General features: G+C 38.9%; 1 protein-coding gene and 1 long non-coding RNA gene across 2 annotated transcripts in view; one reads left to right on the top strand and one right to left on the bottom strand.

The window, feature by feature from the left end:
* The window catches only part of LOC106060365 (cleavage and polyadenylation specificity factor subunit 5-like), a 28,807-nt gene extending 10,395 nt beyond the window's left edge, over positions 1-18,412 (top strand). Inside the window, exons 5-8 of the mRNA XM_013218207.2 lie at positions 270-345; positions 1,658-1,772; positions 17,770-17,812; positions 18,044-18,412. Of these exons, the coding sequence (XP_013073661.2) occupies positions 270-345; positions 1,658-1,772; positions 17,770-17,791 (213 nt within the window). The 3' untranslated portion in view covers positions 17,792-17,812; positions 18,044-18,412. The remainder of the gene's footprint in view (positions 1-269; positions 346-1,657; positions 1,773-17,769; positions 17,813-18,043) is intronic.
* A 343-nt stretch (positions 18,413-18,755) lies between these two features.
* Positions 18,756-27,427, bottom strand: part of LOC129927299 (uncharacterized) — a 46,627-nt gene continuing 37,955 nt past the window's right edge. The window contains exon 2 of the long non-coding RNA XR_008778961.1: positions 18,756-19,183. This is a non-coding gene — a long non-coding RNA (uncharacterized LOC129927299). The remainder of the gene's footprint in view (positions 19,184-27,427) is intronic.

The following is a 27,427-nucleotide window of genomic DNA, read 5'->3' as shown; positions in this document are numbered from 1 at the left end:
TCTCTTTATATACTGCTGCAACCCATTATAACTCATATCACATCACTCGGGACTACTGCACTTATTGTCCATTTAAATACATTTGTTTAAATGTTTTATTTTTAAAGAACATTTGTTTCTAGAATAAAAAATGATTTAATGTTGATTTAAACATTGGTTAGACTGGTAAAATTCTGATTTAAATATAACTTTAAAAAAATTAATGACACGTGTTGATATATTGTGAATTTTGGAAGTCAGTAATCAGCACAATATGTATTTACTTTCAGTATCCATATATTCCTGCACACATTACTAAACCTAAAGAACACAAGAGACTTTTCTTAGTGCAACTGCCAGAGAAAGGTATAGTTTAACATTTGATATCTTCACTTGTGGAGTCCATGTTGTAGTTTATCTATTAGAACATAATTTTGTAGTACATGCAGTTAGCAATGTAATAGTTATCTTTTGTCCTTCAAACAGACAAATTCAATTTTTTATTTACTTGAAAAAAAATGTGCTAGTATACTAATATAACATTCATTTATCCTTTAACTAGAGATGGGAATCAAACTCATTCTTATAAAATTGGTTTAAGTTCGAGCTCAATTTGGTAATTAGTAGGGTTCAGTTCTGCCAGATCTTAACTTAAGTTCAGGTTCGGTTTAATGTTATGAAATTTGATAATTGCAAAACTAAGCCCATGTAATGAGGTTCAATTCAATTTATTAGTTAAAACACTTGAACTTTAAACTTTACATGCAAGAAAAATTACAGATAATGTGCAACCTACTAGCCATTTTAACTTCAAGCATTACAATTACAAATTGCTGAAGTTCTAGTACATAAAACATCTAAGTTGTAAATGTGATGACTAATGATTTGATGCTGAATACAGAGAATGGTTGCTTAAGTACTCAAATGTTGTTTTAACAATTAGAGATGCATGTTGAATATGAAAAATGCCAAAACTGTATTTACTTGCACCATCTGATTGTTTTGATACCACCTGTTGTGTTGAAGAAGTTGATTCTATCTGCCATATTATGCATCTCAAAATTCATAATCTAAAAAGACAAATTTTAACAAGGCTCATTAATTGTTGAAAGTTGGTATGAAGTATAAATAATATATTTTTCATTCAAGCTGGACAGAATAGCTGCCTTAAAATAATGCATACTTTCAATGTCTAAACCATACAATCTTATGGATTGGTTGAAAGGGGGTTAATTTTAACAAAGCTTATCTAGTTTTCTGTAATATTTTGAGCAACTTTTCCTCTCACTTATATTGAGTGGACATTTTAACTTATTTATAGTTTAGTCATGAATCAATAAAAAAAAAAATAATTAACCCTTTAGTTAATTACCCTTTTTATATATGAAAAAGGGAGATAGAATCTGCAACATTAAGAGATATGGCATCAATGTAACAGTGGTCTGGGTCTCCTGTTACTCAATGTAACCTTACTCATTAGTTTGTGTTGAGAAAGGGGGGTAATTTTTATTTTATTTTAGAAAACACTTTGGTAAATTCAAGGATTATGCCCCTTTGAAAGTAATGTCTTCTATGGTTCAAAAGTATTTGTTAACAGTAACAATCTATTGTTTTGATCTTGTAAAGAAAAATTCTTGCATTCCAGTCATCTTAGAGTTGTATATTTGTATTCTCTTAGCTTTGTTTGCTGTGCCCAGAAACTACAAACTAGTAGCAGCGCCTCTCTTTGAGCTGTATGACAATGCAGCAGGTTATGGGCCTATCATTTCAAGTCTACCCCAAGCTTTAGCCAGGTAATTTTCATCCTTGTCTTCTTTAGTACAGACGAGCTGACCCGCAGCGTACCATGTGCTGCTATTTAGTGTGGCGGGTGAACATAACCCCATTTGGGCAAACGACTGTGGCTGGAGAGCGAGGAATGTGTGGGCAGTAGGGGGCGGGAGAAGGCTAACAGAGTTGGTGTCCCAAAGAGAAGATCCCCCCCCCCCCCCCCGCCCCCCATTTTCTGCTTTTTAAGCGACCCCCGAAAGGGAATGTCTGTCAGTCCGTCCGTTTAGATCTTGTAAACTAGAAAAGATAGTGAAAATCTGACACCATAATATTTTAGACCATTTAAAGTTCTGATGCAACGGCTACTTTTTTCTATTCTGAAAGCGAAACATCTAATTTTTAAAAAATCACTTATGCAAGCAGTTTGTTTCATAAAAATACACCACTTTTACGACTGTTCACTATTAAGAGTAACAATCATGGTAGGCTCTTTAGAAAGGGAGATATTAATTTATCATATTTTTAACATATTTATGCAAATGGTTTTAGATTTTTTGTCGAAAATTTTTTTTTATTACATTTGTATTGCTAAGTTATGTAAGTTCTGTCATACCAACTACTACATTTACACACATTAAGAGTAAAAAATCTATTTAGTATTGACATAATTTAAAACAACAATTAATAAGTTGTTTTTCATATTACTGCTGTACTGTACAACCAAAACAACGTACTTCACAATTATTTTTTTTTGCGGAAATGTTTTTTTCTTGAGGATTTGAATAAGAGATTGACCCTTTACAAAAAGATTAGATCAATTAGATATTCATTATAAGAGATCAGTTAGGCCAGGTTCATATCTAACTTCGCATTCACTTTTACCTTTCCTTTGGTCCTGTGGTGCACCACACAAGATCTGTCAACCTTCTTTCTCCATTCTTCTTTGTCATTTGTCTTTGATAGAATTTCATTCTGATGTTCTTTCTGAAAATATTGAAACCTGCCCTTTTACCTGCCTGGGGGGACCACTTCGGGAGCCGATTTTGAGTTTTTTGCTTCCACACAAACTGTCTTAGTAACCTTGTTTTTTTCTGAGTCGTGCTATGTCGCAGCGAAAGTTACGTATGGTAACTCTAGTCTGACATAGAAATTTAAAAAGTTATCTTTCCTTGACTTTTTCATCGAGGGTTAGAGAGTCTGCTTGCATGCTTGCCCCTCGTGGTTAGGCGACTAAGAGAATTATATATATAAGATGATTACAATTGGCTGCATTGTCGAAGGTGGGGCTCAAAATTTGGACAAAGTGTGTTAACCATTTTTATGGGGCTTGAAGCATAATTATAACTATTGTGCACTAGTGCTGTTATTATGTTACTTAGGTCATGGTTATTTGTCTGTGGCATGTACTGTCCATTTAAGTATTAACACTTTGGAGTTAATTTGTCTCTTTATGTATTCCAATTCTGAAAAATTTAAAGTCTTCATATACTGGGGTTAAAAAAAAAGGCAAAAGTTATTTTAGTTTATCAAATATTGAATGTAGTTAGATTTTAACAATTTATCTGGAGAACAAAAATATTTAATTTCTGGACATTTATCTAAATGTATATTGTTAAAGATTTCATTTGTTAGCATTGTAATATTTTACATTTGTAAAAGGTGTGGGCAATGGAATTAATTTTTTTTTTTTTTTAAATTGTTTGGAATGTCAAAGTAAAGTTCCCCTTTCTGACCTTGCGATCTTTAGGGCAGATGATGTAAAGGCCACCTGTTTCTGTGGCCAGCACAATGACCAACTGCCGTACTATTTCCCAACTAATGTCTAGTAGGCCTACCCGTTAGAGCTGGGTGGACTCAGGAGTGCCCATAGATCCTAAAATTAAATATCCCAGTCATCACCGGGATGGAACCCAGGATCCCTGGCTTGGAAGCCAAGCGCTTTACTACTCAGCCACTATAATCTATATAAACTATTATCTCCTCTATAATGTCTGTCATAAATAGAATTATAAAAGTTCTGGTAAAAGGAGGACATTTTTAAAAATATATTTTCTGCTTGACTGCCAAAGTAGGAAAATGTGGTGCCTGAAGTTTCACACTGCCATACATTTTTTTGCATGAATAATGAACTACTGCAAAAAGTAGCTTTCTCTGAGAAATATGATGTTTTATATAGCCTAGTTGTTTTACTCTCATTGTTCTTAGGTTTCAACAAATACAAGCACAGTTTCTATTTTTTTTTTGTAGCCATCTGATGCTGAACAGATATTACTGTAGACATTTATTTTGTGTTCTGAAGTATTGAGTGGTCAAATGCTTATGTCTACCTGTTACAACCATCTATCTATCTTAATCTTTCTTCTCAAAGGCAAACCTTTTTTAGTGAAGTTTCAGTATTTTTTCCCTTTATTGATGTGTTCATACATTTTTAAAAATTGTGATTGTCTGATCTGTAAATTCAATGTCCTTTGCTGAATCTGTCCCTCTTGAGTGATGAGCTGCTTTGTCTTAGGACAAATTTATTCATTTCACATTTTTATCAACAAGAGGCCATCATCAGTTTTCTGGTGGATGAAGTGGTGATCCTTGTATTCATTTTGCTATATCTAATATATAGAGAAGTATATTGTAGTTTTTCATTGGAATATATGATCAACATCAATGCCAAATAATAAAACTGAATGTTTTTTTAAGCGTGAAATTATATGAATATTTTGCAGTGTATACTTTTGTTAGTTTTTACTAATTAATTACTGTTGATTCCTTAGTCTGTCAGTATTGTTACATTGAACCTCATGAAGTACTTACTTACTACTGACTTTGCAAACAGGTTTTTGCATTAGAAATTCAGTCTAAAACAATAGTATGAATGTGTCCTAGGCTTTAAAAAATGTGTTTTTATTTTGATAATCTTTGGTACCTTTCATGTGTAATAATACATACTTGATGTGATTACATTATTTCTTAAATATGAAATTTTGATTTAGGTTCCATTGGCCTGTTGTCTCACCTTATGCTAATCAGCTTATTCTAGGCATTCTGGGCGACTCTCTACAACTGTCCCCATCTACTTCAAATCTGCTTCCAAATTGTGCGCCATGTAATCCTGCCCCCACCCCCTCTCTCTTGATGTTTCCTTGGGGTTTCCAGATGAGGGCTTCTTTTGTAATGTTGTATGCAGGCTTGCAGCCTATCTACCTCCAGCCTCTCTGAAAGATATCTATCTACTTCAATGAGCTGCTGCTTTGTTCTTTGCCACAGTTCTTCATTCGGGTTCTTGGGTTGGTCTTAATGTGAGGACTAGTCTCTTAGACTCTCTTTAAATGTGTGGTCTTAAAACTGAAGCAACTATTCAGCTCAACTACATTGTTTGTTTACCTTGCTCAAATGAATTTTTTTTTTTTACTGATCTTTTGTTCATTAGTCCATAAGTTTAGGTGTTTAATATCCACTTTTACATGCAGACTCCAAGCTCACAGTTTCACCCACTATAACAGACCTCGGACTGATACATACCTTTTATTTCCCCTAGAACTTTAAGTTAAGAATACATAGAAATCAAGTATTAAGTCTTTATGAACCATAAGCAGCCAGACCTTAACTTTCGTTACTGATTGGTACAAGTGTTACTGCTATGTTTTGGGGTTGGGGGGGGGTCACATCACTAATCACTGCGCAGTGATTTCAACTGATAATAAAACAAAAACATTGTGGGGAGGGGTGCGCAGTGGATCACCAATTTTTGTGTTTCCGCTTGACATGACTTGATGGAACTCACGGGGACAATGGCTGCCCACTCCAGCAAGTCTTTGTCCAACCCCAGAACTTTGATTCCATGGGTAGGGAGCGGGTGGGAGGATAGCTTAATCATCGTCCTTTTTTTTTTTTTACTATTGGTGCCCTCGTTATAAAAGACTATAATTGGTTGGGGGAAAAAGGAAAGGGGGGGGACTGTTCCAAAACATTGGTTGCCATGGAAGTACTATTTCGTTGAAATAGGAAATAGTCCAAAGTGTAAGCAGGCATATAGTTTGTGTCAGAAGTAGGCCAGGACGTAGTTCAATGATCCTACAGCGCTAGTCTTTGAAGTGACTTCCTCCTATAGGATGTCTATGGCGATACTTGACTCTAGCTGCAGTACACTTGTTACAGCGCTAAGAATTTCAAACCTGTGTTTTAGCTTTTCCAAATGTAGCAAAAGAAGGAATAGACTGTTGTGGACGTTAGTTGTGACACTTTTGATCTGTAGACATTGGAGTCGAATGGTCAATGTCTCTCTACCAGTCTGTTTCTAGTGAGTCAGTTTTTTGTTTGGGTCTTGTTCTCAATGGACAAAGACGAAGGAAACATCTCTGGCACCCATTTCTTTGTTTCTATTCAAAAGGTTTCTGTGATGATGTGATCAGTCGATGCCAGAAACTGAAACAAAAGACGTCCGCCCCTCCAACTTTTTTTTTATTCCATCTTTTTTTGTTTGGTGTGGAGGGCGGTCTTTTTAGCGCCCTCCCCCCTCTCGATTTTGTTTTCTTCAATCCATCTTTATTTCTTGTCTTCCTCTCCTTCTTCCCCCCCCCCCCCCATCCCGTCTTGTGGGGTACCAGGGTGAGCTGTGAATGAAATGGTTTCAACTGGGAATGAATTGTTGATGTTGTTATAACACTTGTGCACAACTGTCTGTGAGTGTGTAGACCCTCTCCCCCCCTCCCTCCCCCCCCCCCAAATCTCCTCTCAATTAGTGGACAGAGTGGACTGAGGGTGTCTTAAACAAAGAAGGGGATGGGGGATTACTCATAGCGTCTGACCCACTGACTCACACTTTTGAAAGAAAGACTCTGAAGACTCTGACCACTGCTCAAGACTTGTGGGGCTTTGAGGTTTGTTTTGACTTTCTGCACTGAAGAGTTCCTTACTAAATCATTTTCGTTTTCAGTCGGCTCTCATTACATGGAGTTTAAGTTAACTAGCGGTTTTGTTTTTTTTGTTTTTCAAAATCAGTTCCAACCATTTGTTATGGACAGTGAAATATAGTTCTAGGGAAAGGAAGCATCAGCTAGTTGGGAAAAAGTTCAAAATTTCAGATCTGTCCTTTATGGCCATCAATCCGCCCTGCCCCCTTAAATAAAGCCATCAGGCACTTACCGGGAAGATCTCAATAATTTGCGCTTGAATTAAAAAGAGATCTAGATTCGTTTTCAAACTTGAATTAAATTCAGAATGTTTCGGACTTTTTGTGATCTCATGTTTTTACTACTATGTTTCAGTTTGAATAGCACAAAAAATAATTGGTTCTCTTACGAAGAGTCATTTCACTGCATGCATGTAGAGGTTCTTTATTAATTAGTTCACATGCCACCTCCCTCTCTCTCTCTCTCTCTCTCTCTCTCTCTCTCTCTCTCTCTATTTTTTTCCACATATTCAATCATTTTTTAAGCGTCTTTGTTTACAAAAACAGAAAAGGAAAAAAAAAAAGCTAAATGGCATCTGGTTTTTCTATGTCGTGAGACCCTGGGGTTAAAGAACCTTTGTGAAGCTGCAACAACTGGTACTTACGAATGTAATCTGATTAACAATAACTCTAGTTTTCTCGCGGGAGATTCGGGGTTTTTTGCGCGCGTCTCGACCTGGAGACCGTGAGAAAGGCGTCGTGAGTTGTGCATGGTGTAAGAGTGTGAGGGGCGGGTATATCTACACAGATTTAAGTCCTCTTGCGATGGCAACAGCAGTAGGAGTTAGGTTTGGCTGGGACCTACAGGTATGGTCGCACCTTTCAGCTGGCACGCGCCGCACCTGTTGAGCTCTGTGCTGATTGGCTGGCTCCTTCTAGACAGGTGAGTCCCCTTATCTCGGGGTGGCGGGAGAGGAAAAAGGTGAGGTCTTGTGACAGATAGGCGCGTGCAGGACACGCGCGACCGCAAACTCACTCTACTTTCTTACCCCCTCCCCCTCCTTTTTCCCCCGTATGTTAAACAAAGGTGTCTATCTTTGGGGGGCCGGGGGGGGGTTCTCTCAGCATCCATTCCCTGTATTATACACCCATCCCCCTTTTTTTTTTTTTTTTTTTTTTTTAAATTCTGTTCATATTTTGCGACTAAATGATGTAGTAGCCTGAGCTGGCTTTCACTCGGTCATTACGCGGGTAGCTTTTAACTTGTGTGCGCGCGTAACATTACATTCAAGTATTAGGCAGCTGTCCCATCACACAGTCATAGGTCTGCGCACATAGAGAGCTTGACGCACTTTCTTTGTACAACATACACTTCTGTGAGAACTGACGAGAGCTCAACTTTAGTTTGCTGTATCCTCTTGTAGAGCCTATCTTCTAGTACAGAACTCATCTTTTATTGCACATCTAAAAAGTATCTTGTATTAGTACAGCATAACTCAACAACTTTGTTTTGTATTGATACATCTTTCATTGCTATAGCATGCTAAGTGCACTATAACAATTTCTGTTGTGTGGCGGGGATGTATTGGGAGAAGGTTTCTTTATTGCCTTTAGCTGCTCAGCAAACACAACTATAGCTCTAGTCGGGATTCGAACTCGGGGCCCCATTGTCAGGTCTCTGAGATGTTTATACCCCTCGAGCAGTGATTGTATAACATAACGTATAGGACAATACTTGCTGTAAACTAAATGTAACATGGTTGGCTCGTGAAACGTACAGTTGTAATGTCCCTTTGTTTAGTGCATGCAATGGTGACAAGTGTCAATAGTAGGTCAACTTGGAAGTGGGAAATGAAACTGGTTACCGCAGAGAAGCGACGTGCTTTGGGGGGGGGGGGGGGGGGGGTTAGAGGGTTGAGTCTGTGGTGAACCTGGGAGAACAATGGCTCAGTTTCATTTGAAGCATTCGCTCACCGCGCACCTGCGGGTGGCAGTTGGCAAGCTTCGGAAACATGCCTTCACACTCACTCACACACACATACACACCCGCGCGCGCGACCTCGCGAGGTCGGTGACAGTGTACAGTTGATTACCTAGGAAGCCCCCCTTACCCCACCCACACCCTGTCAGAGTCACAAAGAGATTTTGGACAATTTCCACCTGAAGGCCCAAAATGGAAAGGGGGGTGGGGGCGCTTTGACGCGACTATTAATAAGCTCATTACGTGTAGGCTGTTTAAGGGAAATAATCTACGGTAATGTCTCTTGTGTCATGTCGCATGGGGACTATGGGAAAGCTGGGTTGTAGCACTTTGTCTGCCTCCCTCATTGCCTGCTTCAATCGTTTTCTGTTCCACTCCATACAGGTGTCACATGTCAAGTAAACTGAACATAAACCATTTAGATTGAGTTCAATGAAGAAAACATTTTATTGGCTTGTTGTTTTGTTTTGATGGCATGGTCTCTTGAGTAAACACTAGTGGGGAAAAAACGTTATCTCGCTAGAACTAAATAGGAAGCAACGAGGGTTTCTCGGGGTTTGTCCAATAGTTCTCAGGAGTTTTATGTAACACTATTTATTACAAAGCTTTTATCAACTCATTCTGTCCTGTACACTTTTTGTAAACGTTATTTCTTCCACACCCATTCTCTGATCAACTGGAATACTTTACACACTTATTTGTTGTACCTAACAAGACACGAATTGACCCAAAAAAATAACCAATTAATTAATTAATTATTCGTAATTGATTATTTTGTTTGGTATCGAAATACTACTTATTGTAATACGTGGATGTATGTGTGTAGTTAATTCCCTTATTACATTTTGTACAGGTTTACTTCCATTTCTCCCATCAAGTTGGAGTTCTGCACTATTAGTCGAGGGCAACACATACAAAAAAAAGTTGTAATTGATTGGTTAAGTTTGTTTTGTATAGAAAAAAAGATTATTCCTGCAGTATTGAGATACATCACAGTGATTTTGTGGTTCTTCCTCTTAGATAAGCTTTGTTTATAAACAAAAAAGATTTATATGTATATATTATTATTAGTTGTTTTTTTTTATTTGTATCTTTTCATCTTTTGTTTTTAAACATTAAATGAGGTTTTGCAATATCTTTAGAAGTAATGGGCACTGATGAAATACCCTAGTACATCTATATTTCTAGAGTGTGTTGGGACATCCGACTTATTGTTACGTTGCTCTGTCCGGGGAAATTAGCATTTTCTCCAAATCTCTTTCGGTATTGTACCGTCCATTGTTGCCTGTTGTCCCAGCGGCGTGCTTGATTTACTAATACCCAGTCTCTAACCAGAACAAGGGGCTCCTACTGGTCGGGAGGGCTGCGTGCTAATACTGTTTGGTATGCTGGCCAGTGTGCGGACAGGTGTGAGTGCTATTCACTCCCAACTCACCGTCACAACCGTGGACAATAGGGTCAAGTCATCGCTGGTGACCTATTGCGTCAGATGGACCAGTCTGACGCGGACGATGAGAGCGTGCCGGGCGTGACTTGTGTCATGGGATAGGAGGGGGGGGGGGGTGACCCTTCGAATGGACAAATTATTCTAGTATTGGACTCCTTACTGCTTGATCTTTTACTGACTGTATATGTTATCTCCCGTTGGTTCTTTCTTTTAGCATCTCCCCCCCCCCTTTTTTTTTTCTTTCTTTCTCTTCGTTCTTTGCCTCCCCTTTTATTTCTTTTTTTTCTTCTTTCTTTCTTTCTTTTATTCATATTCTATTTAAATATTTCATTCACTGTTGCAAGTATTCACGATATGTTTAAATATGAAGAAAAATAATCCTGCATTATTTGTGAATGAATTCATCTGACTGTTTCTTGCTTTTAAAAACTCGAGAATAGCTTGAGCTTGCACTCGTGTCAGGTAATTAGACATCGAAACAAACAGTGCTGTTTATACTTGAACAAACCTTTGTGATGCGCTCATTGGCCTTCAAATAGGACACGCTTTCAAATGAATAACTTCTAAGCCATTTTCGTCGTCCAATGGCCAAATTAATTTTCTGCTCATCTACTTTGATTCGCTTTCCTGGCATACCACTTAAACCTATTTGACAGCAGTTTCTTTTTCCTGGTCGTTTTTAATTCGGTATTAGTCTGCAGTTGGACTTTTTCACCTACTCCTTCTTTAGCTAGCACTAAAGTGTGCAATGTGGGATACACATTAAATAATCTCTTAAGTTGTACATATCTAGCCCCCTTTACCGCCGAAGAGCTGACCATCAAATTCTAGACATTGCTTGAAGTTCATAGAAAACAATTGACAGTGTTGTCTTCATTTTAGGAACTACTGCTGATTGATATAAGAATAACTTTTTTTTTTTTTGCCTTTACTTGTGGAAGCTTACGCACTTGGTGCAGGAGAGCCGCCTTACGGACCCACAATGGATATACACCCCGCGCTTCTAATTTTCGCTGCAATCATGAATCTACGATTGGATGGATTGTAAAAAAAATAACATTATATCAGCTTGTGTTCTAAACTTGCCCCTACTCCCGGCGCCGCCTCTGGTTGTTGCCTTCGAAACGCACGCATGTACTGCTAGGCTCTGTTCCATCCGATATGTTGAAAAAAAAAGCGCTTTCTAGTAATGTCGGCGGTAACGGGGTACAGGTGGTCTTGCATAAAGAAAGTTTCGGGTGAGCGTGAGGGCTGCAGCTGCTGTTACAAAGCGTCCTTGTTTCTAAAGGCTCATGAATACACAATGCTATTACAGCCTGCTCACAACTTCTTTCTTCCACTCAGACGTAGAGAGGAACAAAAACAAACTCTGTAGGATTGAGTTTTTAAGAGTCGTACTAGTATTTCCCGCTCACGTACCATGGAGTTAGATGCAAGAGCTCAAAAAGGGTCATTAGCATGTCCAACCTACGCTCCCTATCCCCTTCCCGCGATTGAACTACGTTGAGCTTTACATTTGAGATCACGTTTCGTTGTACTTTGATCATTGTCCAACTGGCTAGGTTCTAGTCAATGATCTACAACTTCCATTTTAGCTGACCTTTTTTTTATTTTTTTCTAAATTGCGTTACAAAATAATTCCAAACAAGTAAAAAAAAAACTTTATAAAAAATCCTTCTTTATGAAACTGATTCACTGTTTCGTTAGAGCGAATAGTTTACTCTTTAATAAGTAATAAATGATTTTTAAAAAAATGAAAATTTTCTTACCCTCTCCAATTCCCCCGCCCCACACAAAAAAATCCTGGTTAAGCGTATATAACTAAATCTAATCTCGATAAGCCTCTAGATCTAGTCTTAGAAGACAGTGCGCAAAATGTTCCTGAACGTCCATTAATTTATTGAAATGTTTAATGCATAGGACTTAAGTGGGGAAATAGGTAGTCTGTTCTAGTTCTCTAGCCGAATTTAAATTTTAAAAAAATATTTTATACTTTGAAACATTACAACGGTCAAACTAGTTTCTTTTATGTTGTCAGATCTTTCCATCAGATATACATTAATTGTCAATTTAGTTTTAAAAAGAAAATCGTTAGAGTCTTTTTCGAGACGTCCATCTTGTGACCATGAATGTGCAACTTGAATTGAGGAGTTGTAAAAATATTTTTTGTTTCTGTGGCATTCAAAGTTAGTCTATTAGTTGTAATTAACTTTTTTTTTTATTTAGAAAATGTACTAAACTACCTTGTGCAGAGAATCAGTTCTTTCGTTTCAAATTCTTTGCTAACTAGATAACCTTCTATTTTTATAAGTACTTGAATAACTCGGTGGCTTTCGCGTTGACCTTCCATCGTGATGGCTCAAGACCTAAAGTATTTTTTTTGTATATTTTACTTGTTTTACACTTGTTCATTGTCTCCACAATGTCGTGTCCATTGTAGACATTGTTGAAAGTTTTCTTCATGTAAGATATGAAAGTAAGCTGGTCGGTGTAGTCATTTCGTTAAGTTTGAACTTGAGTAGAACTCTGTTGCTATTTCTGTTGAACACTTCATGTTGGAGAACAAAGGGATGTCCTCTCTCAGAGCCATGTTCTTGGATGATGTGTACAGCTAGTTGCTGACGATTTCTTTCACACTTTGTTTGTACAGAAAACTGTGGGGGTGCGTAGGAAAAAAAAAGGGGGGGGAACATTTGGGGGTGACAAAGAAAGAGCCGAGAAGAAAGAGTGAGTACTCATTCTTTGCTCCAACATTGGGTACAACTCCATGCTCCAAGACCCTGGGGGAGGGGTGGCACGACTTAATGCTTCAAGACTAGCATCGGCAACTCGTGATTGGTTCAGGAAGAGAACAAAAAGAGAAAGGGGGGGGGTCTACTTTAAATGAAATCATTCAATGATTTGTGCTCATTCTCTCCACTCACACCCCTCACCATGTACTCCCCTTCTTTCTTGACTTTGTTCCAGGCCGTGGGACTAGGAGCCAGTCGACAACGTAGTTCTTTTATTTGTTTGTTTTGACACCCCCCCCCTTTTTTATTTTCTTGACAGAAACACTGATGTATACATATTAATACTAGTAGTATCTGAAGTATTGCATTATATATTATATATACCCAAAAGGCATCTTGCCGAGGAATTAAACAAAAAATCTTAAACTTTTCAACATTTTTTTTGGCAGTTGAATGAAAGTATATATATCTCTCTCTGTATTTGTAATCACTAAGTTCTAGCCTTCCAGCAGTACTTGTCTGATGTCATCAGTGTTTAAGGTTGCATCAATCACGTTTTGGAAAGATTCTACGTGCATCAAGGATTGTGGGGTTTGATTGGTTGCTTGTCTTGGACTGGTGTCATTTTGTTTGGTGACACACCCCAAAGGGTAGGAAGAGAGAGCGAGAGAGCAGTTGCAAGACACGCCTGAGCTTCTTTGTTCTTTCTAACCAGCGGGTAAGATGGGCTTATTACGTAATGACGAACCCCCATATCTTGAGTCATCCGACCTCCGGGATAATAGTTCCAGAAATATCGCGCGAAATGACATAAATGGGACACGCTTTAGAAAGAGTAAATGTGGATGGGGGGGGGGGCGGTAACTTGTCCACCTTGTCATTGCATGTCCGGAGCGCACTCAAGTGAAACTATCAATGGCCGTCCATCAGCCAGATAGATCAGTCAGACGTGGTGCAGGCATGGACACTTAGTTTGGTAACCAGTGTTTAGTAAGATGAAGCATGATAGCATAATTGGCTTTGGAAATGGTGAATGATGTGAAAATAGGATACGGATGCCTTGCGTCTTTGTTCGGAGCGGACTTCATTTACTTTGGTGTTGAGTGAACACATTGGTTTGCAAATGTCTAGCTTTGTTTGGTAAGAGAAATCTCTCTGGCCAAATAAATAAAGGTTTAAAAAAAACAAAACAGGATTGACGGACGGCTGCATTGTTGGATAGATAGTTCAATGATTTATGAACCTTCAAGTTCCTCCTCTTTGCACCCACCCGAGACGTTAATTGCTGCGGGCTCTTAAGAAACAACAGATGACCTCTCCTGCGGAATATGGGAAGGGGTGTCCTGGCTCGTTCTGACGCTGACCTGAAAGGACCTTTCCAGGACGGCCATTCGAGTGGTCAGCGCGTGCGCCGTCTTAAGATGTTGCAGGTGATCAAGGGAGCCAGAGGTCAATGCAGCTGCACTGCGGGCTGCTGGGTGTATTGTCTGGACTGTCGTTGCTTGTCCTTTGAATGAAACCGACAAGTAGATATACTTTTTTGTTTCGGACATTGAAAGCCGAGAACTGAAAGATTGGGGAGTAGGTAGAATACAAACCTTTAAAGCGCGGCCCTACTGTCTGATAATTTTGTTTAATTTGAAGGGCTTTTTTTTTCTTTGTTTGACGACATATTTTTTTTTTATTCGTTGCACTTAAAATGGGAGCTTAGTGGCCTACTGGTAACGCTCTTGGCTTCCTAACCGAAGGGTCTTGGGTTCGATTCTTTGTGAAACCTCGGATTTTTTATTTCGGGATTCCTAGTCCAGACAGCTCTAAAGGGTACCAGACATTAGTTGCGGGAAGAAATGGCGGTTGGTCGTTGTGCTGTCCACATGACGCCCTTGTTAACAGTTGGCTAAAGAAACAGATGTGGCCTTGACATCATCTGTAAGGTGTTCTTTGTTTTCTTTTGTTTTTTAATGAATTAAGCAGAAACTCAACATTTCTTTTGGAACTCTTCGTTTTTCTTTCAATACTCTGGTAGTCTATTTGTGGGGAAAGTATAGACAAGTAATTGTTCGGGGGGGGGGGGGGACAACAGTCTGAGACTCGTTCTTTCTGTTGATGGTAGCCTGTAAATGTGTATCATTCCTATGTGGCCATGTTTCACTGACATACAATGCATCCCTTACACCAACAAAGTCGCGTGTCCTCACTGCTATTTCGGGGTCAATAGATTTGTAATGAAATGAAAAGGGGCTCTGAATTGAAAAGATTGCTTCAAATCAACTCAACCGGGAACAGATTCAGGTGGTAAGAGAAGGGGGGAGAATATTTATTTCGGGAGGCAGAAAGGGGGGGGGGGAGAGTACATTGAAAGGAATATCTCGCAGCAGACGTCAATTATTGGTTGTTCAATCCCAAACAGGTGGTGTTGCACGCGCGACCGCCTTTCGTCACAGACGACATCCATCTGAACCCAGCACCTTTAACCTTTGTTCTATTGGCAAGCTAATCTCGGCACGCGCTGTTTTTTTTTTTTTTTCTATTCTCTCCCTTTTGTGTGTATGTGAGTATGAGTCCTGCGTTACCGTGTTCTGTATAGGCGGGAAAATGTAGCTTACAGTTGTCTGCTGGCTCACGTTTTAATGTTTGCATTGGAGAGTGACTTTGTTCACTGCATAGGTCTGATAAGGGTTAGGTTGTATGGTAGAACTTCGGGAAACAAAGGACAAAACATGCTACTTGCCACCTTCTCATTGATTTCTAGTGAGGATCTGTTTAAAGATTTCATCATTTTATAGTGGGCGATGTTGGAGTAGCTTCTATGAATAAATGAGCACAAGAAATGGAATCGTGTCTTTATGCCGAATACTTCAAGTATTTAAATCGGTTGTGGAGATCTCTTTGATAGGTCTTAATTAATTACATTTTAAATGTCATTGAATGAACAGTTAGTGTCCCAGGAAGTAACATTGATTCATGCAGATATACAATTACAGTTAAGTGCGATTTGGCATTTCAGCATTGTTATAGTTCCTGTCTCGTTGCATATTTCCAAAAATGAAACGAACTATTAAGTTACTATTTGGACTTGGCGGTTGAGCTCCGCTAGTTCTAGAACCCTATTGTAGACATTATTTTTTCAATACGTGTCAAATGAGCTGTTGATTGGACGGTCGCCTCGACGTACCGTATATAAACCGGCAGGTTTTTGTTTTGTCACTTGTCGAGGGGGGGGGGGTGTTACTGCGTAGTGTGAGTAGTGTTGACAAGTGGTCCACCCCGCCACTTTGGGTCAGGTGGCTAGAAGGGAGTGGGGAGGGTCTGCACAGGTTTGTCCACCTTAAGGGCATTGTCCCTGTGGTTTCGAATTCAGGTGGCAGTGCTACCGTAGAGTACCTCGAGGGCTGCATATTGTTCAGGAAAATGACCGAAAAAAAAAATTGGGGCGATAGTTGGGTGCATATGTCCATAAACTGTCCGATGAATCATTGACCAGCGCAGAGAACATTGACCGAAGCCTTGATTTTTTATTTTTTTATTTTTGTTGCTTTGCTGATTTTTTATTCGTATGTTGTTTAGAAGTAAACAAGAGAATGAAACTAAACAATACAATTTCGTTGTGATTCTATTGAGCACAGTGTCACAGATTTCTTTTTGAGATCCAGATAGTATCCATGTATTAATATTCTCCAATTTATTTTTTTTTTCAATTCTTTGAAGTTGTAGTGTTCACCAGAACTATTTCAACAATGCTAGAATTGAGTTTGTCTCAAGTTCCTGAAGAATGATCCTAATTAACGAGCGACAATTGTTTGAATTTCTGCTATAAAGGTTTCTTTGGTCTTAAAGACAATCCATACTCTTAGAAGAAGAGAGTTTCTTCTTTGGCATATATCTGAGTTCTAGACTAAAAGTTGCTTTCAAACTGCCCAGTATTTTATTTCAAACAAAACAAGAAGAGATCTTTTAAAGGTCGAGGAACTGAACGCTCGGTGGAGAGCGTTATCAAAATGACGTTTGTTGTTATTGGTGGCTGATTTGGGGGGGGGGAGGGTGATGAGTGGACAGATTATTTGCAGGTAGCAATCAATGAAAGCTCTTTCTTCTTGGCACGTGGCTGAGATGCCTGGGGCTGGCCAGTAGATGCATTGTGACCGCAGGTCAAAGCACTGGACTATTGTCGTCGTGCGCCTTCTGTTCCGGTGGTGCTCACTGTCTGCATGGTGTGCGGACAGGGGTCATTGGCTTTGTGCATGGCTCCTCACTCACCCTTCTGACCTTTGGGAGCTTTTGAAAATTGGTACCCTATTTTAGTGGGTTTTTTTTTTTCAGTAGTGATTAAACGAACAAAAGGCTTATTGTTAAGTGGGAGGGGTTGTGTCGCTTGTAATGTAAATGTTTGATCAGGATGGGGTGCCAACCCTGTCTTTACCACTTTAGTGATATCGGTAGATAGACTCTAGGGGTTGTATATAATTGGACACTGAAGGGATCATGACTCATCATTGACGTTGTTGTTCCCAATGTAAGATAAAGAAAGGTCAAACGATAGTTTCAGAAACTCGAAAGATGCTTCTAAAAGTGCATCGTGCAAACAACGCTGACCCCTGTCAGTGTACATACTGTCCCTCAAGTCTCTGACATAAAGCTTGGTGCACGACACCGAGTGGGACAGCTTGTCACTGGTTAATGACGTCAGTTTGCATGCATGTGCATGAGATCGCGCCACAACGTTCTGTTGTGTTGGACTTCATCAGTCAGGTCTATCTTCTTAGCGTCATTGCAACATCACGGGTCTTATGTCATCTTAATGAACTCTGTTGCTTGGACTTGACTGGGGGCTTTACAATCATTAGAAATTGTGTTTTTGGGAGAGCAAGTCTTCTTGTGTCGATTTTGAGCAACAAAACCATTTAGTTTTTGCCCTTATTGGCAATGTATTAATCAATGTTCTCAAGTCTTATCAACATTTTTTCATTTGTTTCAGATTTAACTTTGTGTATAAATAATTTCAACAGACACATGTATAGGTAAGTCTTGCTGTGGTCTGTTGATATAGGGAAGAACTTTCATTATTCGGGAATAGTCTTCTTGGGTATAGAAATAGGCAGAGACTATTATTTATCAGATATAAAAAGAATCTACATGTAAATTGCAAAACACTTTTAAAAGTAATTTTACATATATGTTAAGTTAATGTAAGAGTCCGCGTATATTTTGGACTTGAAAAGATTAGCTTATTATGTTTTGTTCTATTTCAGGCTTCAGTCTACCACTGTACATAGAACATCTCCTTGCACATCCGCTGTATCACTCTCCAGTGTTTGTATTCTCCAACTGTAGTTGACTCATTCTCTAAGTGTTGCTGTTGTTTTTGGTCGTTTTAGTTTCATCGTCACATTCGTTTGAAATTGTTGAGAGTTTTTTTTTTAATCTTCTGCATTTGGTATTCGTCTTGTTCAAATCAACATCATTGGTCAGATCGAGATATGACTGAACACAGACCTTGTTCGTGAGACTGTTCATTTGTTTGGAAACTTGCTTGGAAGTCGATTATTGGACTCATGGACCAGAAAATACAATTTTGACAAATGTGCACATACAAAATAAAACTTTGTTTTTTATTCCAATTTCAAACAATTTGGGCTCATTTTCTTTGTATTACGTCTATGAAATGTACTTAGATATATATAGAGAGAGAGAGAGTCAGAGATATCATTTCAACATATTTGAAGAACTAATGGCCAGTGTTTTGTTTTTATTAATAATATATTCTATAAGGTTTGTCTCCGAAGATTAAGGCTCAATATTTCAAGTGTCTTAGTATTCCTAGCTACTAATCTGAGCAATGACGTATCTGTATTAATTATGTTATTAACTTTGGGAATGCTGACACTTAAAGCCGAAAATTCGCCGTGCAAGGAATGAACTTCAGGAAAACTTGGGTTAGTTCACTTTTTTTTTTTTTTTAAATATTTACACGACTATGATAGATGTTGTGAACAACTGATTTATTTATTTCTCTGTGGTAACGTGCGAGACGCAACAAGACTTTTTAAAAAATCTGGCTCCTCTTTGTTCTTCAAATTTGTTGAAATGATTCATGGAAATTTAGGCTGAAAACCACTTTTTTTTTTCTTTAACGCATTGTTGTTGTTTCTTCTCCCTCTCTCTCTCACACACACACACACAAGTTAAAGTTTTAATTGCTTGAAGAATGATTCTTGAGAATAGCCAGAAGGGTGTTGGGGTGGCTTGGCATGATGGGGCGGCTGATGAGTTAGTTGGGTGTCTGAGACAAAGCCAGACGCCCTCCTAATATTTGAAGCTCTTCAGTCCCGAGAGAAGGAAATTAGTCCGGAAGTGCTAAATGATCTGCTCAAGCATGCGCAATGACTCATCTATTAGAAGGAGGAAAAAAAGACATAAATTTAAATCTTTAAAAGTAAAAAAAAAAAAATTAAAAACTTAGTGAAAATTTAAAAAAAAAAAAAAAAATGCCTTTCAATTAACGAAAAAACAAATGATGTCTTACAAGATTGTTACAAATTAAAATTATCTCAGTCTCAGAATTGCAATAAAAGCTAAAATATTCTTTGTTTAAAAGTTTCAAAAATCTGAATCTTGTGACAGTGTGTTTGTTTAACTGACTCAATGTACTGGTCCGAACTGTCTTGATTGACGACTGCTGAGTGGTGTATACATGACTTGGGTATGTGCTAAGTAGCATTAGGAAGGCTAGGCCGGTACTGAAGATATACCTAATAGATTGACATAGTAATTACATAAACATGATTGACATCTCTATGAGTGTTTCCTAGTCTACTAGCACAAGCGACTCATTAACTACCTCAAGATAATAATAAAACTGTTTGTGCCTGGCACAACAAATTGATACGATACAAGACTTGGATGCAGACACGTGATAGCGTGTTGAGATGTTCATGGTCAACAATGCTAGACATGAACTGCAATGTAATGTTCATTTCAAGAAGAAAACGACATGAGAACACGACGCTATTCAAAGACACTTTTCCAACAACCCAGGGACAACCTCGATGTTTCTTAAAACCCAGGGACAACCTCGATGTTTCTTACAGTCCAAGGACAACCTCGATGTTTCTTACAGTCCAAGGACAACCTCGATGTTTCTTAAAGTCCAAGGACAACCTCGATGTTTCTTACAGTCCAAGGACAACCTCGATGTTTCTTACAGTCCAAGGACAACCTCGATGTTTCTTAAAACCCAGGGACAACCTCGATGTTTCTTAAAACCCAGGGACAACCTCGATGTTTCTTACAGTCCAAGGACAACCTCGATGTTTCTTAAAACCCAGGGACAACCTCGATGTTTCTTACAGTCCAAGGACAACCTCGATGTTTCTTACAACCCAGGGACAACCTCGATGTTTCTTACAGTCCAAGGACAATCCCGATGTTTCTTACAACCCAAGGACAACCTCGCTGTTTCTTACAGTCCAAGGACAACCTCGATGTTTCTTAAAACCCAGGGACAACCTCGATGTTTCTTAAAACCCAGGGACAACCTCGATGTTTCTTACAGTCCAAGGACAACCTCGATGTTTCTTAAAACCCAGGGACAACCTCGATGTTTCTTACAGTCCAAGGACAACCTCGATGTTTCTTAAAACCCAGGGACAACCTCGATGTTTCTTACAGTCCAAGGACAACCTCGATGTTTCTTACAACCCAGGGACACCCTCGATGTTTCTTACAATCCAAGGACAACCTCGATGTTTCTTAAAACCCAGGGACAACCTCGATGTTTCTTACAGTCCAAGGACAACCTCGATGTTTCTTACAACCCAGGGACACCCTCGATGTTTCTTACAGTCCAAGGACAACCTCGATGTTTCTTACAACCCAGGGACACCCTCGATGTTTCTTACAATCCAAGGACAACCTCGATGTTTCTTAAAACCCAGGGACAACCTCGATGTTTCTTACAGTCCAAGGACAACCTCGATGTTTCTTACAACCCAGGGACACCCTCGATGTTTCTTACAGTCCAAGGACAACCTCGATGTTTCTTACAACCCAGGGACACCCTCGATGTTTCTTACAATCCAAGGACAACCTCGATGTTTCTTAAAACCCAGGGACAACCTCGATGTTTCTTAAAACCCAGGGACAACCTCGATGTTTCTTAAAACCCAGGGACAACCTCGATGTTTCTTACAACCCAGGGACACCCTCGATGTTTCTTACAATCCAAGGACACCCTCGATGTTTCTTAAAACCCAGGGACAACCTCGATGTTTCTTAAAACCCAGGGACAACCTCGATGTTTCTTAAAACCCAGGGACAACCTCGATGTTTCTTACAACCCAGGGACACCCTCGATGTTTCTTACAATCCAAGGACAACCTCGATGTTTCTTAAAACCCAGGGACAACCTCGATGTTTCTTACAGTCCAAGGACAACCTCGATGTTTCTTACAACCCAGGGACACCCTCGATGTTTCTTACAGTCCAAGGACAACCTCGATGTTTCTTACAACCCAGGGACACCCTCGATGTTTCTTACAATCCAAGGACAACCTCGATGTTTCTTAAAACCCAGGGACAACCTCGATGTTTCTTACAGTCCAAGGACACCCTCGATGTTTCTTACAATCCAAGGACAACCTCGATGTTTCTTAAAACCCAGGGACAACCTCGATGTTTCTTACAGTCCAAGGACAACCTCGATGTTTCTTACAACCCAGGGACACCCTCGATGTTTCTTACAGTCCAAGGACAACCTCGATGTTTCTTAAAACCCAGGGACAACCTCGATGTTTCTTAAAACCCAGGGACAACCTCGATGTTTCTTAAAACCCAGGGACAACCTCGATGTTTCTTAAAACCCAGGGACAACCTCGATGTTTCTTAAAACCCAGGGACAACCTCGATGTTTCTTACAACCCAGGGACACCCTCGATGTTTCTTACAATCCAAGGACACCCTCGATGTTTCTTAAAACCCAGGGACAACCTCGATGTTTCTTAAAACCCAGGGACAACCTCGATGTTTCTTACAACCCAGGGACAACCTCGATGTTTCTTACAGCCCAGGGAAAACCTCGATGTATCTTACAGCTTGCTCGAGAAGTTATTCTTTGTAAAATTCCTTTTCATTATCTCAACTTGAAACGTGAAATATATTCAATAGATCATTTACTTTGAACAGGACAGTAAACAGTTTCCAGCAACCCCCTCCAGGAATCCTTTTTTTAAAACAACTTTCCATTTGCAAGCAAATTGTTTAGAAGAATCTCACAGGAAGAGCTGCTCATAAGTGTGAAGCGTTCAAATGTTTTTTAATATTTTTATGAGACTTGATCTGTCGTCGGGGAAAAGAAACTGATTGAACAAGGAAGAAGCTATTCTGTGGCTTAAAAAACTAATACGAATCGTTTTGGAACAAGAGAACCTTCATTGCTCTCATTGTCCCCCATATCCCCTTCCTCAACAATGAAGAAACAAAATTTACGAAGCTAATGTTAAGGGTCGAAAGATAAAATTGATATGTAAGGATACCGGTACCGGTACGGGTACCAACATGGGAGAGTGGAGAAGACCTAGTTTAAGCAATCGAAATAAAATAAGAGCTTATCTAAGTGAAAGAACCTCCAATTCACTGTCATATATCTCAATACTACATGGTTAAACTCTCCATTTTCATACATAAAATTAATTACCACTAATTGCTTAATTAATGTGTTAATTTTTTGAATGACTCGTATTTTGTCAATGAAGAATTGTGCACAATTTCAATCTGATTCGTCGATGTGAAGTGGAAGAAAACAAAAAGCTTTTGTCATAGCTTCAAAACAAAACTTTCGTTGACATCAGATCTACCCGGCACAACTGTCCTTAACAACATCAGGCATAGAAAAAAAATTTTCGCAAACACTTTACCCAATGCCTTTTAAAATATTGTAATGGCTGATATCACAATTTGTCGCCCGAGAAGCCACACAATACATTGTTTGGCATAAATTTAAATTTAGTTGGACACGCCATCTTAGTATCGAAACATGTTGCATGGAGAAACAAAGACACAAAGAAGAAGAAAAAAAAAAAAGACCGGCAAAGAAATAGTAAAGAAAAAAGAGACAAAAAAGTTAATATATTTGAAAAAAAAAAAAAAAAAAGCTAAAGAGAGAAAAATAAAAGATAGAAAAAGAAATAATTGAAGAAAAAGTGAGAAAAAAGAAAGGGTGATGGTAGAAGGAAAAAAGATTGAGAACGACAAAACAAAACAAAAAGGAAGAGAACGAGTCATAGAGATAAAGTAAAAAAAAAAATCTGATAGATGTTTGAGAAAGAGTAGAGGGGGGGGGGGAATCAAACTTTGGTTAAGAGTAGAAGAGTGAAAGAAGAAAAAATGTAAAGAGCGTAATAAAAAGAATGAGGTAAAAAGAGAACAAATGATAGAAACAAAGTGAAATAGTGAACGGAGAGAAAGAATAGAGAAGGTGAGAATTTTCTGACTAACAATCTTTCTCAACTATGATAGTTAACGCTAAATGCGGCGCAAGGCGTGGGCGACGCCTACGATCTCGCTGTTGGAGCTCGCACCTTGATGGTTTATCCTTAAAAGAGGTGCATCTGGTAATACAAAATCACCTAAATTAACTTCAACCTTTATTCAAACTAATTAACCACACATGTCGAAATCAGTTACTGGCTCGTAAGGTAAAAGAGGCAAACTATGTATCTTTGTGCTCAAATGTACTACTTGAAATTGTAAGAAAGTTGCTGATATCTTAAAATTATGTCTAACTTTGTGATGCGTTTAGAGAACATTGAAAAGCAATATGATGTATACGGTAGCATGCAAATAAATGCCGAAAAAAAACACAAATTAAGATCAATAGTCAACCTGGCCTTAAAAGGGACATCAGTATTGGAGTTGAAAAGATGACAAGTGTCAATAGTTTTAAATACCTCGCAGCTATTGTCTCAGGCAAGGAAACGAAACTTAAACTACTGGCCCGAATAGCACAGTCCACAGCAGCCCTTGCAAAACTTTAAAAAAACATGGAAAGACAAAAGCATAGTCCGACTGATGCGCTCCCTTGTCATGGCAACATTCTTGTATTCTTGCGAGTCTTGGACGCTGACTGCAGAGTATGATCCTAGCATTGGAATTGAGATGCTACAGAAGGATCCGAGATATCACATTTAAAGACCGCATCACAAACCAAGAGATTAGAGACAGGGTTACGGTACTACAGCAATTGCCCCCCACGATGACCTGCTAACTATCGTAAAAAAAACGCAAGCTTAAAATTCTATATTACAAGGTCTTCGGGGCTTGCAAAGACTCCTTCAGGGAACAGTACCAGAAAAAAGAAGAAGAGGCAGACAGAGAAAGCGATGGGAAGACAACGTAAAAGAATGGACGGGCCTACCATTGAAAGAGGCTCTATCTAAGGCAAAAGAGAGAGAGGAATGGAGAAAGACGGTCGACAAATCTTGCATGGTGCCCTAACGGTCCAACAGACTAAGGGATAGGTAAATGTAAAAAAAGATTGTGATACATCATACACCAATCAGCACAATAAATGGACAATTTATCGGAGAATATTTAACTACTACAACACTGGGAGTGCTTAGAAAATTGGTTAAATATTCACAACTGTTGTGTCCAAGGATACGATGGTATGCGTTACTTTTGTGTCAATAGCAGGAATGATCTTTGCACTTATTTTATTTATATTTTTATATTATTTGATTGGCTGACTAACGAGGACAAGGTGCTGAGAGCCAATATGACTTCGGAGCTGGTAGATAAAGGCTACATATTTGTTAGGCGACAAAGGTACAAAACAATGTATGGAATTCGAACCTGACCCTTACTAAGGCATTGGAAACGGTAAGTTGTGATGGTTTTTCTCCATGCTTGGGAGCCCTACAAGATTCCTTTCCATTCTCAACAAGCTTCATGTTGGGACAAACAAGCCGAATTAGACCGAGACTATTCGTTACAGAAGACCCAAACACCGACCGGCAACGTCACAACCTGTGGGCAGTTTAGACCAATAGCTCGTTGCCACATCGTAAACACCTGTTCGACACCCGAATTCCCAAAGGCAGCACGGAAACCTTTTTCACGATACCACCTCCCCCCCCCTCCCACTTGTCAACAAATGAGATTGGACCAAAGCGCTATGCGTATGATATAAGCATTAAAGTAGCACTTTCTAAATGTAGCACTATATAAAAGTAGCACTATATAAAAGTAGCATTGTATAAAAGCTGTTTAAAAAAAAATCACTAACTTTTCAAATTCAAAATGAAAACAAATTTTAAAAACCAATTGGTCTGGAAAGACTTTCTGCTTGCCAGTGTTACCGTTAATGCCGATATATCTCTCAAACTTAAATTGCACTACTTTACTTTTGGATTTCAGTAAGGGTTAAAGTAGGATAGTACAGTTTATTTCATTCTTTTTATTTTTATTTTCTTAATTGGAATTTAAAGATATAATTTGACAGTTTATATACATACTTTGCTAAGAGGGCCTGGCAAAATATAGAATGAAATAAAATTTGGGTCTTTCGTCGACATTGTGTACATGAATGTCAGGTGGTTGTAGATGTAACACACAGGATTGTGACAGGATGTCGTCTTCAGGATACAGGTTTAGATTTCTCTGTCGTCATCCATTAAGTACTGGAATAAAGTCCCGATGAACCAGTACTTCCGTAGGCTACTTTTAGCAGTTCAGACATTTCGTAGTTAAGTGAAAAAAAGTAGCTTACTATAAAAAAAAAATGCACAGTTATAATATATTAGTAGTAGTAAAATGCAAGTCTAGAGAAAAAAAAAAACTATCAATCCTTTGGCCTGAGATTAGAATTAATGAAGGTTTAAAGTTTCCGACCGTATGCTGTCGACATTCTCATCTCATTTTCTATCAGATCAAAAGATCATAAATCTTTTTCTAAGAATCTCTCTCTCTCTCTCTCTCTCTCTCTCTCTCTCTCTCTCATTATCCGCTGACAAAGAGAGATCACGCATACCTTAATTAGTCTGGGAGTATAGGGTCTGACTGTAGACCTTCTTATCTGCATGCATGTCTTAATGAACTCTAGAAAAGGGTTACACACACACCTTCCAATCAACGTAAGTTGTTGATAAGGGATACTTTTTATTGAAATATAGATAGGTCAAAATGTCCTTATTCTTTTGAATGAAGTTCAGTGTTATAATCATATACCATCATTCCCCATTGGCCTCCTTCAGTCGTAGAACGACTATGGTTCATCTCAGAGCACATTTCCTCATGTGGCTGTGAGCCCTATTTTGGAGAGACACTCCCGTCCACAGATAGCGCAGGTTAAGGTGGCTTTTGCTTCGGTGGTAGAGGAGCTGGCCGTTTTTCGGATTGTACGTTTTTCTTCATGAGCTGAGACCCATATACTTTCGCTGTCCATAGCTTTTTTGGTCACTGTCTCTCTCCATCTGTTGCGGTCTAGAGCTATGTCTTCCCAATTGTCAGTATTGATGTTCACTGATTTGAGGTCACGTTTTATTACATCTATGTAACGGAGGTGGGGGCGACCAGTTTTTCTTGTGCCAGTCGCGAGTTGACCATAGAGGATGATTTTCGGGATTCGCTTGTCCTCCATCCGTCGAACATGTCCAATCCAGCGCAAACGGCGTTGTCTGAGGGCGGTAAAGATGCTGGGAATACCTGATCGCGCAAGGATCTCAGTATTGCACACTTTTTCTTTTCATGTGACATTCAAGATCCTACGGAGACATCTCAAATGGAATGAGATCAGTTTTCTCTCTTGCTTTGCGTAGGTCATACCATCATTACATAGTAGCAAACCGACCATCGGCATAAAACGGTTATGTCTGCGTTGCATGTGGCAAAGTATGTAGATCACAGCTAGGACTTCGTAGCCATGTAAAAATACTGTACTTCTCCTTAATCTTCGGACTTGCTATTATTATTATTATTTAGTTCGATTTATTATATGAAATAGCTACATGATTTTTTTTTCTTTACTAGAAGTTTTTACTAAAGAATATTGTCGGAGTACCGTACAGTGTGTGTAATGTCTACATCAAGTAACCTAACAATCAACAAATAAATGCAAATAAATATCTTAAGTAGATATATCGATCGACGTTTACATTTGTTGTCATTCTCATGCATAACATGTGGCGAAAGTTGACCGCTCTAGATTTAGCCAATTACAGAAGAATGTGACCCTCTTCAACAAGAAACAAAGGCCAGTAAATGTATCTTGGTACCTACGTAGTTTCTCGAGACAGAAGGAGACATCAATCCAGAGGTGGTCAAATCTTAGCCACTTTCTCATTTCTAAGTAAGGACGTCCAGTGAGAAGCCGTTCAAATCTTGTTTCTTCCAAAGCGCACTCGCACACTGACCTTCACCTTTAAAAAGACATGAATATTGATTGTAACAATCCACTTTGTCAAGCGAGACATGAATGTACAGTTTCTGTGAGGCTGGACCTAACAGCAGGACGACACGTGATTTCTTTCTGTAGTGCGGCAAGTGTTGTTTTCTTCCTAATGATTTTTAAACAATTTTCTTCCTCATTGGTAACATTTGAAGGGTCGAAGGTCATGCTCTAAAAAAAAAAAAGAGGGGGG

This window comes from Biomphalaria glabrata, chromosome 7, assembly GCF_947242115.1.
Source record: "Biomphalaria glabrata chromosome 7, xgBioGlab47.1, whole genome shotgun sequence".
Classification (NCBI taxonomy): domain Eukaryota; kingdom Metazoa; phylum Mollusca; class Gastropoda; family Planorbidae; genus Biomphalaria; species Biomphalaria glabrata.
The sequence above is the reverse complement of the archived record's forward strand: the minus strand, read 5'-3'. Positions and strand labels throughout refer to the sequence as shown.